The sequence below is a fragment of the Montipora capricornis genome, chromosome 3 (assembly GCF_036669925.1).
Source record: "Montipora capricornis isolate CH-2021 chromosome 3, ASM3666992v2, whole genome shotgun sequence".
NCBI lineage: Eukaryota > Metazoa > Cnidaria > Anthozoa > Scleractinia > Acroporidae > Montipora > Montipora capricornis.
Window position 1 is genome coordinate 55,537,522 of NC_090885.1, and position 12,936 is coordinate 55,550,457.

Sequence of the window (12,936 nt, forward strand, 5' to 3'; positions counted from 1 at the left end):
AAGACGTCAAACGTCCCTACAGTGAATTTCTATCTGACTTTATTGCAAGCTAATTAGGGCACTTTTGTAACGGTCGAAAGATCAACTGCGGCAAGGATCTTTCTGTTTACTGGCCAGTATCAAGGACAAAAGTGGAAGATGGTGGGTAACTATGGAAGAAGCAGGATCAGAAACTGGGCTTGTCTTAGTTTCTTTATTTATTACTTGGGGAGAAAAATACATATTTTCCTCCCTTAGACAACTGTCGACTTGGTGTATGGGTTCCTTTTTTTGCGTTGATTTGCTTTACCAAAATTCAACGATGTTTACTCGGGTCGTTGAAGTGGTCGTTAATTAAAAAAATGGTTATAAAGAAGAAGTATGAAGAATTTGTCTGCAATGTGCAAACGCGGGGACAGTTCATGATTCACACATGACATGGTCTTTTGAGGCGTGCTTCGGACTGTGTTAAAGCCAGACTGAGAGTGAAATTGAAAGGTAAGTCCTTCATTTACTTAGTTTTTTTCAGTTATATAAGGTCCCCTTATACATGAAAGCCGTCACAATAGCTAATGGTAATATTAATACGTGATGATATGAAACCTAAAATCTAAAGCAGTTAACGATTTACACCCATCAATATTGACAATCTCACGCTCCTGTGCTTGCTCGATTTTATTTCGGCGAATCTTGTCTTAAAAGCACCACCTCCAAGCAAACTAAGGCTACAGTGACTCTTTTCCAAATCTATAGTTTTCTAATGCCGAAACATATTAGATGTTGAAAAGGACGAGCATGCTCATTCTGTGTTCAGGGTTGTAAATTGGCATGTTGCTTTTTGTAGAGTATTCAAGATGGAACAAATGTATTTTAAGCCAGCCAGGAAATCGCAAAATGACTTTAAGGACCTCTTTAAGGCACTACTTTTAACAGCTACTTTATTTATTTTTTAATCATTACATGACAACTGTTTTGTCATGTCAAATAAGTGTAGCTCTTACAGTTTAAGTGCCCCTGTGACCAAAAAATCAATTCATATTTTTCTTTGGATTTCAAAACTCTGTTAACAAAACACTAAGTGACACACGTTTTAAGCCTTGATTTCAAAAAGACACCTCTTTATTTTAACTGTAATTTTCCTATTTAATGGTCCTCCATTACTAACATTATGTTCTTGAGAGAGCTCAATCGACAAGAAAATGACATCAAAGGTTCACTAGTTTAAGTAAAGGTGTACGCCGCAGAATTAATATGCAGCACGGGGGTTTTGGGCTTTCAGACTTTTAAACTCACGCTTTGCATATATAATAAGCTGCGTTCACACACTGAAATTTTAAGCTAGTGAGCCTCTGGCGTCACTTTTCCCTGGATCCAACCGTCTGAGGTTCAATCAGTCAGTTTTGGACGTGAGTAATGGTGGACCGTGAAATCCAAAACTTACACTCAAAGTAAATGGCCTTTGGATAAAAATCAAAGCTCAAAATTTTGCCAGTCAGGTGTTAAGCAAACACACTTTCAAAATCTGAAGGAAAAAAGGAAGTGGTTTTTTTGATCACAGGGGCACTTTAAGGGGCATTTGCTAAGGAGCAGGGAAATATAAAGAAGAATCTTGTAAATCAACCTCCACTGATAAGAAAATTATTGGTGGAAAAAGTGCAATTTGCTTTCAATTTTATCCAAATTATGTGATTTTGATGAATGGAGGATTATGCAATCAGATGGGAGCGCTGAATCGCATAACATTAGAACTTGAGTTTGAGTACACCTTTCTGATTGTTCTCAATGGTTTTTTGTAGAGTGGAACTCTATTTACCCTCAACTGGGGTTTTATTCCAAAGAAATCAGCCCAAAAAATGTTTTATGGTAGAATTTTAAAATTTTATTGAACTCATATTAAGTCACATTGCACTCAAAGAAATTTAACCTACAATACTAGACATATTTACCGGTAGTTGGAGCACTTAGCGAATGGTCCAGAATCATCGTGTTACAAGATCGTAGCTTGTACCACATTCCCCTCCCCCCAATTCAATGTTGTGTGAGAATTGTTCGGGCAACTACTAGTAGTTGTGGAAATCAACATTGGAGGAAGGGGGAAATGGGGATGGGTGTTCCAACAAATGTGACGAGTATTGTAGGTATTTATTTAGAAAGTAACCAATTAATTTTCTCACTTGTGTCAAAGTGACACTTTGTAAAAGTAAATTTAAAGATTTAGATTTAGGTAGATTCAGGAATTCTGAAAACACATTTCCAGTTCATACCATTGTCCTTGAAACTTGTACCTTTAATAATTCTCCCCTTTTATTGTAGCTCTTAAAAACTCTATTATCAAATTTTGCAGGGTTTCAATCATGGAGAAAGAATTACTTTTACAAATACAAGTGACCAAATCGAATCTAGCAAAGGCATTAATGACTCGAAGAAAAGACCAAATTGAGAAGGTGAGTATTGCAGGTGTACACGTCTTTGTGTTAGCAACAGTGAGTTCCCCCCCCCCCCCTTCCCTCCCCCAAGACAACTAGAAAGTAGAAAGTAATGTCCATAAATGTGTAGGTTCTTGCCACACCCATGGGTGCTAAACAAAATTAATGTAAGATCATGAAGTCATTCCTGGTACAAAGGAAGCATCCTGTTTTCTTGGTCTATGTTAGTGTTAAGAAGGTTATCCTGCTTTCATCAAGAAACCAGAGGCAGTGTGCAGCACAGTTAGGGCAGTTGTCCTACAGTATGTTGGAATCCAACTCTGATCACTGGCTGGCCCACAGCTGTGGCCAACTGGTCTGCCTCCAGCTAACTGGGATTCTTAAGTTTGTTATGTTCAAGTTCTACTATTTGTTACATTGACCCTGAAAAGACCCCAAAGGGGAGAGGTTAATGAAGCAGTTTCACCTTATTCTATGGCTCCTTATTGGCAGAGTCTTGTTTCCCAAAAGACTGGGACAATTTTGATACATTCGAGAGTTCTAAACATCCTCACAAACCAATAAATTAATTATATTTTCACAATGGCCAATTATGTAATGACAGAGTGTGCTAAAGCAAATGAAATTTGAACAGATCCAAAGGGTTTTTTTGTTCTTAAACCAAAACCTGAGAAGTTCTTCTAGCCTGAAGTAAACAGTGAAAGGAAACCGTCAGCGTGATCAGTATATAGGAAAATACACACAAGCAAGTCAGCATTAGTGTTGTCTCTTCCTGTTATCAGTTGAGAAAGTGTACGAGTTTTGTTGGCAAATCACAAAGGAGATTGTAAATGCAAAAACCAAAGTAATCACACTGTTACTCTTGATAATCAGTGGAAAGCCAAGTCTGTTAGTACACCAATGCTCAACCAGAAAGCACTTGTTTGACTGGGTCATTTATTAGGACATTGTTGGGATCTGAATGACTAATATATACCTTCTCTGATGACATGGTTACCTGCTATTTCAAATCACCTGGCATACCTTCAGGTTTCTTTTTTTTTAATAGGGCAGAGAAATACAGTGAAACTATAACATTTTTTGCTTTTTGCTGTTTTTCGATGGAATTCTCGATACACCCAATTTGTGTGAAGTAGACCACTGAGTCAATTATCGTCGTGGTCAAGTTCAAATTGTAAGCCCTCATAGTGGTGGAGAGGTCACAACAATACAAATACATGCTAAAAATTTATACACAATGCACAGACGGTACAGTGTGTATCACTTTTTTAAACTGAAATGACGAGTGATTTTGGGGTTATTTAATAGTAATACCTGAAGCAGCAGTTAACCTACAATCTCAGTCATAAATAGTTGTAACACTTCGCTTGAACAGCAAGTGAAGCGCATCAAAGCTATTAATAACATACCACTCCTCCTCCCTCCAATAAATGCTGCATTTACCAGTTGGTTTTTGCACTCCAACCCATAAACATCAACATTGAAGGGGGAGAGGGGGCAAATCGCCGTCTGTGTTACAACATTTGTGACCGAGACTGTATTTATCAGGAATAATTGGAAAGTTAAACGAGACTTACCTGTAAGTTGAAGTTTGAATTCTATCTCATAAAGAGTAGTAACCGAAGAACGAACCTAGTCTGCCGGGAGTGACATCAATCAATCACAGGGAGGGAGAGGTGGGCATGTCTGACACCTTCGGTTACTATTCTTTATGAGATAGTATTCATGTCAAACTTCAACTTACTGGGAAGTCTCGTTTAACTTTCCAATTCTATCTCATAGACCGTAACCTCCGGTACTGACGTGAAGCCTTCAAAGCTTGTGAGGACACTATGAGGAGCCCAAAACACCAAACATACTCCAAGTTTACAATGTCCTAATATATCCATTTTATTCTACAAATTACGTCTAAACTACCAAGTACTTCTAAACAAGCAATGAACAAAGTTAAGTTATAGCTCCAAACACTGCTAACAGTGTTAGCATTGCTAAAATGAGTACCCAGAAACACACACACACACTGTCATCTTGAAACTTTTCCAGGTAACTATCGCTTATATTATGTCGTAGCAAAATATTGTTGCTAACGCTAATAACGTGGCTAGTATTAACGAGAGTTCCTTTTAACGCAAGTGCGAGTCTCCCAAATTGCAGCCCTTGCTGCACATCTTAATACCATAAAATCTATTTGAGGGTGGCTTACTCCCAAAGGCACCGTTCAAGAAACGATGAACAAGTGGATGTTGGCCAACTAAGGTATTCTCATCGCTAATCACACGAGAGAAAGCTGATGTATCAGTGATCAGTGCCGAATGACATAGAGGGGAACTCGGTATAGGGAAGTTATCTGTTTACAAACAGTACTCTTGTTATTCAAATGTGCCAACCACAGGAACAAAAGAGCCTTTGTTTCGACCGCCATTCTTACAAAAAGTGCAAATGCCATCATTTTTGAGCCCAATTTTGTGTAGTCGTTTGTTGCTAATCGTCTATGAAGAAGTTTAAACTGGAAGACAATTAGTTTGGAGGCTTTTGTACAACAGAAAGGGGTTTCATAAACCGCATTCCAGTTTATCGACTGAGGGAATTCCAGGTTGCAATCTGCGATCCATTTGCTTTGGCTTCCGCTGGGTCTAGTCTGCTTTAAACTGATGAGTTTGTTATACACAAGTTTATTTGGCTTACTGGCTTGAAAGAATTTAACGGCAAAAGTGTCATCTTCATTGATATCTGATAGAATGTCACTTCCACGTAAGAGTTTTCTTTGGGGCCTTAAAGTGCCCCTGTGACCAAAAAATCAATTCATATTTGTCTTTGGATTTCAAAACTATGTTAACAAAACACTAAGTGACCCACGTTTTAAGCCTTGATTTCAAAAAGACACCTCTTTATTTTAACTGTAATTTTCCTATTTAATGGTCCGCCATTACTAACATTATGTTCTTGAGAGAGCTGGATCGAGGAGAAAATGACGTCAAAGGTTCACTAGTTTAAGTAAAGGTGTACGCCGCAGAATTAATATGCAGCGCGGGGGTTTTGGGCTTTCAGACTTTTAAACTCACGCTTTGCATATATAATAAGCTGCGTTCACACACTGAAATTTTAAGCTAGTGAGCCTCTGACGTCACTTTTCCCTGGATCCAACCGTCTGAGGTCCAATCGGTCAGTTTTGAACTTCAGTAATGGCGGACCGTGAAATCCAAAACTTACCCTCAAAGTAAACGGCCTTTGGATAAAAATCGAAGCTCAAAATTTTGCCGGTCAGGTGTTAAGTAAACACACTTTCAAAATCTGAAGGAAAAAAGGAAGTGGTTGTTTTGATCACAGGGGCACTTTAATTGCAGCTATGATGCCATAGAAAGTAAGATAATGTATCTTTATGTTAAAGCGCTCCCTGAACTCAGCTAAGGAAAGAAAACTGTTTGCATCTTTCATTAAGTGTCTAACTTCACGTACCCCTTTCTTAGCCCACGTTTTATAATAAATTGGACTATTTCCAACTTTAATAAGAGAATTGTGCCACAGATTCATTGACCGAAACTGTTTGGTCGAAGTGATGTTACCATTGAAGCTAATTTCCGACCATATTTGCAAGACTTTGGAATGAAAAGTATCAGATATTTTATAATATTTGTGTACAGTAGATCATTTTTGTTAAGATTTCCTTTAAAGAGGTCCGTTCCTCCATATTCTGTTAAATGTAAATCGAAAAACAACTTCCACTTTCCATGGTTGTCCTTATCTAAATATTTTTTAATCCAGGTTGATTTAAGTGCTTTATTGAAAGATGTAATGTCGATCATCCTTAAGCCACCGCTTTTGTATTCACTGATGATAATGTCTTGCTTTATTTTGTCCCCCTTTCCATCCCATAAAAAGTTATAAAAGATCCTATTGATCTCATCTAAGCCTGTATGATTTGTTGGCAGGGGAGCCAGAATATAGACAAATTGAGATGCAACAAGGCTCTTCAACACAGTTATTTTCCCTAACAGACTCAGTCTCCGGTATTTCAGTCCAGTAGCTTAAGACATTTTGTGCTTTTTCTATTTTTTCATCATAATTTGCTTTTATACTAGCTTCAGAATCTGTGGATATCCAAACTCCTAAGGATTTAACTTTATTAACCCACTTAAGATTTTTTCCTGGGCAAAAAACTTCGTTGCATCCGGCCTTGGAACCTATCCACAAAACTTCTGTTTTCTTGTTATTAAGTCGTAAACCAGAGATAGAACCAAACTGTTTTAAATCTTTTAGAGCCGCTGTGAATGATTCTTTAGAGCCATCTAGAATAATTGTAGCGTCATTAGCAAACTGGCTGATTTTTATTTCTTCGCCCTGCACCGAGATTCCTTTAATATTTTTGTCTTATTTTTTCGGCCAAAAGTTCCACAGAGATAATAAAAATGTAGGGAGACAAAGGGCAGCCCTGCCTAACTCCTCTGTCTAAAGTGAAATAGCCGCTTGCCCATCCATTATTTAAGTTGCAGCTTTCAATATTCTGGTAACATAGCTTATTGTTAAGTTGTGTTCTGGTGCTTATTTTCTAGTAAACAATTGGGCAAAGAAAACCGATGCAAGGGACGGTGACGGTGTACCGTGATCACAATGGTGATGTTCATTGTTTGCACAAGTAATTTTCTACAAGTCAATGGGCGGAGTCCTTTATGTAATGGAATATACCAGTAAATATAACTTTCTCTTTGCAGAACTATAATTTCAATACATATTGAAAGGCAAAACAATAACTGATTAAGTAAAAAAAGAACAAAGACAAATCGTTTAAATAGTACTTGCAACCTTATGATGAAACCCTTTTTTGTACATACTCCACCGGTGTTAGAGTGTACTTACACACCAAAAAGAATGAAGGTGCCTTCTCAGTGTGTTACTTAGCTTGAACTTACGCCCTGTTTTTGAGGATCTTTCTAAACACGCGGGAGTGTTCCTATTTCCTTTGTAAATTCTTTCAACAGTTGCTGTTGAAATAAAACGAAAATCAGCAAGTTTACGATCGGAAAGTCCGTCAATTTAACGTGGCTTCACTAAAAAGCTCTTGGCCGTGTGACGTTTAATATCGAAACAGGGTTCAATTAAAGGCCATTACGCTTGTGCAGCTTTTCGCTCGTAAATCTAAAAGTTTTTTTATTCCTTATTACCAACAAGTCGACTCTTTCTACCAATTTTAAAAGTAACTAAACATGTTTCGACGTATCTTAATTGCGAGAGTCCCATGAAAACAACCGTTACAGAATACAGTATTAATGGCGCTTTTTGTTATCTGAATTGCGTCGTTCAACACCCAGACAATCTCAGTCATAAATAGTTGTAACACTTCGCTTGAACAGCAAGTGAAGCGCATCAAAGCTATTAATAACATACCCCTCCTCCTCCCTCCAATAAATGCTGCATTTACCAGTTGGTTTTAGCACTCCAACCCATAAACATCAACATTGAAGGGGGAGAGGGGGCAAATCGCCGTCTGTGTTACAACATTTGTGACCGAGACTGTAGCAACCTTTGTGGCTTTCATAATTGGTGCTGATGGAAAAATCCACCTTACAAGAAGGAGTTTCTTTCACTAACTAAAACATTCACTAATTAGCAGGTAGCCGGGGGAAACACTGTGTTTGTGGATGGTGAATTGAGAGAAAATCATAAACAAAAATTAAAGTTATATTGTTACAAACAGGAAAGGAAATTGCAAAGCAATCTCCTTATCTCAAGTTGGGGCTAAGAACTATTTCAACTCGACAGTTTTGCTCTTCCTTTCATGAAAGATGCAGTTAAGGATATGGGTGCTGACTGCATAATTACAGTTAAACATCTGTAACAGTAACAGGCAATTTGGCAATAATCATAAGCAATGCTGTACTTATTTAGAATAATATGCTTTTAAATCTGCTTTGGGTAAGTGAGTATATACGTACAGTAAACTCAGAGCCCACATTACTGTTAACGTTCTTTGTTTCTTACTGGCATTGCAGCACAGGCATGAGCTAGAGGAACTCTATTCTGCTAGGAATGCACTTGACCACAAAGAGCAAGAGGTAATGGAGGGTGGATCTCCAGATGACGACAGTTTTGAAAAGAGCAGCTCAGCGGGTAGTGAGTTTGACTATTCCAGTGATGGTTGGACTACATCAGACAGCAAAGAAAGTGAATCAGATGAACATGAAGAACAGAATAAGAAATGTAAAGTAAAGTCAAAAGAGAAAGAGAAAGGTGAGGAAGTTGAGAAAAAGGCTTCCAAAACCTCTAGCAAGACAAAGCGAGAGAAAATTCAAAGACGACCACGACCATGTCCGTTGAAGGGCTGTAACTCTAAAGTCATACACCTTCCGCGACATCTGCGTGAAGTGCACAAGTGGACACGAGAAAGAGCAATGAAAGCCAACTCAAGGTATGGACTAAGAGAGAGCTTCCAGACGACGCAAATGAAGTCTGAAACAAGGCAGACAAAATACAAAGATTACCACCGTCATAGACCATGCCCCATCCCTGGATGTACGTCGGTAGTTAAGCGTTTGTCAATGCACTTACAACAGGTCCACAAAAATATCAAGAAAGGGTCTACCAAGTACAAGGATGTCCTAAAAGAAGCCCGTTCATTTAAGACTTGGCGTCCGTCAAGCCATGATGACACCAGCCTTGCAAGACCAAATGAGATGCAAGATGGTCCAGAAGAAATGGTTAATTGCACGAGTGCAGCGAAAGATGAAAAATCCAAAATGCACTGGACTGAGGAAGTATCAGATCAAGATTCTGAGGAATATCCACTGGCAGAGTCACTTGTTTATGGCGTTGCTGACATTTCAGAATTGCAGGGGAATGACAGCGAAAACATGATAATGAAAAACGCAGAGAAGGACACGGAAAACGTGAGTGTAGAATCAGACAGTAACGTTTTCAGCTCTTTTTGTCGCTGGTTACAGACGGCAGATGGTGGGCGGAAGGACCAAAAACTGTCAAAGCAGCATGCCTCTCAATTGTACAGGATTCTATGTACAATTGACCCGAACAAAGAGTTAAATTCTTTGTTTGACAAGGATCTCATACGTGATAAGTTTTTGAAGGAACATGCAGAACAGAAATACACGGCAGACACAATCAAAGCCTATCTTTTGAGTCTGCGTCATTTCTGCTCGTACATCATAGCGGAAGAACCAAACAGTATCAAAGTAGATTCTGCCCTTGTACACCAAATAGAAGAAAAGGCTAGACTGTGGACCTCATCCTACAAGAAGGACAGCAATCGCAGGCATTTGCAAAAGATGAATGAAGACCTTGCCAATTTAATAACTCCTGAAATGGTTACTAAGTATGAACGCAGTGAATCAGCCCGAAGTGCAGTTTCGTATATCGGACAACTAAGTGGAGCTCATTCTCTGGAGGTCAACCAAGCGATATACACACTTATTAGAGATTTTGTCCTCTTAGAAATAACTTTTGCCAACGCTCATCGATCTGGTGTCCTTGCTAATATGACACTTTCCGAATTCAAAAAAGTGAAGAGAGCTGATAAGAGTTTCGTTATCAGTGTCGCAAATCACAAGACCGCTGATACCCACGGCCCTGCCCGCGTGGTTCTTCCACCAAGCCTGTTTTCCTACCTCACAGTTTATGTCAATGAAGTAAGGAGTCAAGTGGAAAGTTCTTCTAGTGACAAGAACAGTGACAAGGCTGTCGTGTTTTTGTCATGGAGTGGACTTAAACTCGAATCTGGACAGATATCGACGGCCATTAACGCAGCATGGCGCAAGGGAGGAATGGAGGGACACATTTCTTCGACTTTGTTCCGGAAATCAGCCGTCACTACTGTCCATGCAAACCACAAAGAAATGAGGGGGGACTTGGCTGACCTAATGGCACACAAAGAGACAACTGCAAAAAAATTCTATCGCCTCCGCGAAAAGCAGGATGCATGCCTTCAGGCGGCCACTCAACTTACGTCCATTATGAGATCATCAGCAGAGACTCAAAAGGCACAATGTAAGTCGAAGGAAGCTTCTGATGGCACCGCAGCAAGTCCTGCATATAACAAGGTCACAGCATCTGTAAGTTCCACGGAGCGAATCTCTTGGAAGGAAGAGGACGTGCGGGCAATTAAAGACCTCTTTGCCAAAGAAATCTTAGAGCAATCTGTAACAATGGCTCTGGTTAAGGATAGAATCATTGGTCATCCCTCACTACAGCATATAGAACCCAAAAAGGTCCTTGACAGAGTGAGAAGTGAATGGCGCAACTGTGGCAAATCCAACAGCGAGAGTCAGAAAATGGCTGACTGTGAACCATACCCTAATTTGCCCACACTAAAGGAACCCCTCTCAGACAAGATGAATCGCTTCTTTTCCACCGACAATCGTAGTGAAAGCATGGAAACTGGAAGCGTAGACATGGTGCCCCCATCAAGTTCGAGCTACACAAGTGGTAAAATCTTTAGCCAAGAGGAACGTAACTTTCTTATGAAGGTGTGCGGTACCATTGTGAGAGCTGGTGTTATTTCCAAACCAGCTGTCAAAGAAATGCTTGTAAAAGAGGAAGAAGGCAGGGAGATTCTTCGAAAGTTCACTCTCGATCAAATTATTAATCGCTTAAAGTATGAACGAAGATTGAACAATCGTCGATCCAAAGCGACCTAGGGGAACTGTAAAGGTTTTTGGCCTAGTAATTACTAGGTTATTTGAAACTCTGAAAGTGTACTTACGCACTAGGTGTGGCAGTTCATGAATTTTGAGAGGTTTCTACCAAAATCTAAACATTCACTTTTTTTATTTCCTCGTTTAACGCTACTTGAGAGTTTAAAATACAAATGTAGGGTCGTTATTCAGTAATTCAGTAAATACAAGTCAAGCTTCGATTATTTTAGCTTTGACACAAATTTACTTGACTTGAGAAACTTGCAGCTGCAGGAAAAATGTGCAGTTCTCCGCGAACTGACTAAGAGTAAAGTATGGGCTATACAGGTATGGAGCACGAGCCTTTTGTGGCGGGCGGAAAATGAATCTCATTGCTACATTTTCCGCTGGCTGAATTGTCAGTTTTAACTCACTCAGCACGCCATTTTTTCTATGTAAGGCAATTGTTAGGGAACTGTAGGATTTTTGATAAACAACCATTTAAAGTTCATTACGAAATGAAGCAAGAGTTATTGTGCTCCATGTAGTGGGGCAAGTTAGAAACGTTTGTGATAGAGCAAGTCCATGTTGATGAGATTGTTAATTATGTTTTACTATCAAAAAGAAAACTTGTTTTTGGTTATTGATATTTGAAGCTGCCTTAGTAATTGTTGCGGTAGTTAAAATTCGGGATATTCCGAAATGATTCAAATTTCTTTTGAGCTTCTGTAGTATTTTCTTGTTAGGCGCTTAAGTACTGATTTCAACCAAAGCAATTCTCCTTACAGGGGTGGCTTGAATATTCTATTACATTTGTACTCGCCAGCAACAAAATCAGCTACACTTGCTATTGTACATATTGTAACGGTTTGAAGCTGCCTTAGTAATTGTTGCGGTGGTTGGAATTCGGGATATTCCGAAATGATTCAAATTTCTTGTGAGCTTCTGTAGTATTTTCTTGTTAGGCGCTTGAGTACTGATTTCAACCAAAGCAATTCTCCTTACAGGGGTGGCTTGAATATTCTATTACATTTGTACTCGCTAGCAACAAAATCAGCTACACTTGCTATTGTACATATTGTAACGGTTTGAAGCTGCCTTAGTAATTGTTGCGGTGGTTGGAATTCGGGATATTCCGAAATGATTCAAATTTCTTGTGAGCTTCTGTAGTATTTTCTTGTTAGGCGCTTAAGTACTGATTTCAACCAAAGCAATTCTCCTTACAGGGGTGGCTTCAATATTCTATTACATTTGTACTCGCTAGCAAAAAAAACAGCTACACTTGCTATTATACATATTGCAACGGTTTTATTATTGAATTGACCCCAGTTTTCTATGCGGGTCTACTATAGTTTGTACTTGAGAAAATTTGTTTAAATGGAATGTGATCTTTACTTTGGTCACCTTTAACACACATATATAATTTTTCTTTAACGCTGTGTTGATGTGAAAAGACAAATTTGAACCTGTCAATTCCTGGAGCTTAATGATTTACATTTAAAGGTTTAGTTGGAAAATTATTTTACGTGTGATATTGGTATTTTTAGATTGAGGTTCAATTTAGGGCAGTTTGACAAAAGCCTTGTAACCTTACCGAATTTTGTTTCATGAATGTGAATTAAGAATTTTACGTAGAAGTAATGTGGTATCTCTATCATCTAGTTACCCAGGGTTAGAGAGAACTTTGATTCCGGTGTTATTAGTAACCAGTGAAGATATTATCACAAGAATTTTGGCCATCAGTATCCCTATACTCTGTTAATCAAGTTCAGGTTAACATAAGCTTTCAAAAACATTTTCAAAGAGCGGGATGAAAACCTAGTTTTAGTTTTACCCGGGTGTAACTGTAACCGCCTTTTGAACAATTGGGCCCAATGCTTGCTCATTGAATTGTCACGCCCAAAAAAGTATCA

At 38.8% G+C, this 12,936-nt stretch overlaps 1 protein-coding gene across 1 annotated transcript in view; it reads left to right on the plus strand.

The window, feature by feature from the left end:
* Positions 1-442: 442 nt before the first annotated feature.
* Positions 443-12,936, plus strand: part of LOC138041490 (uncharacterized) — a 13,033-nt gene continuing 539 nt past the window's right edge. Inside the window, exons 1-3 of the mRNA XM_068887237.1 lie at positions 443-477; positions 2,324-2,423; positions 8,393-12,936. The exon at positions 8,393-12,936 is cut by the window's right edge and continues 539 nt beyond it. Of these exons, the coding sequence (XP_068743338.1) occupies positions 2,334-2,423; positions 8,393-11,047 (2,745 nt within the window). The 5' untranslated portion in view covers positions 443-477; positions 2,324-2,333 and the 3' untranslated portion in view covers positions 11,048-12,936. The remainder of the gene's footprint in view (positions 478-2,323; positions 2,424-8,392) is intronic.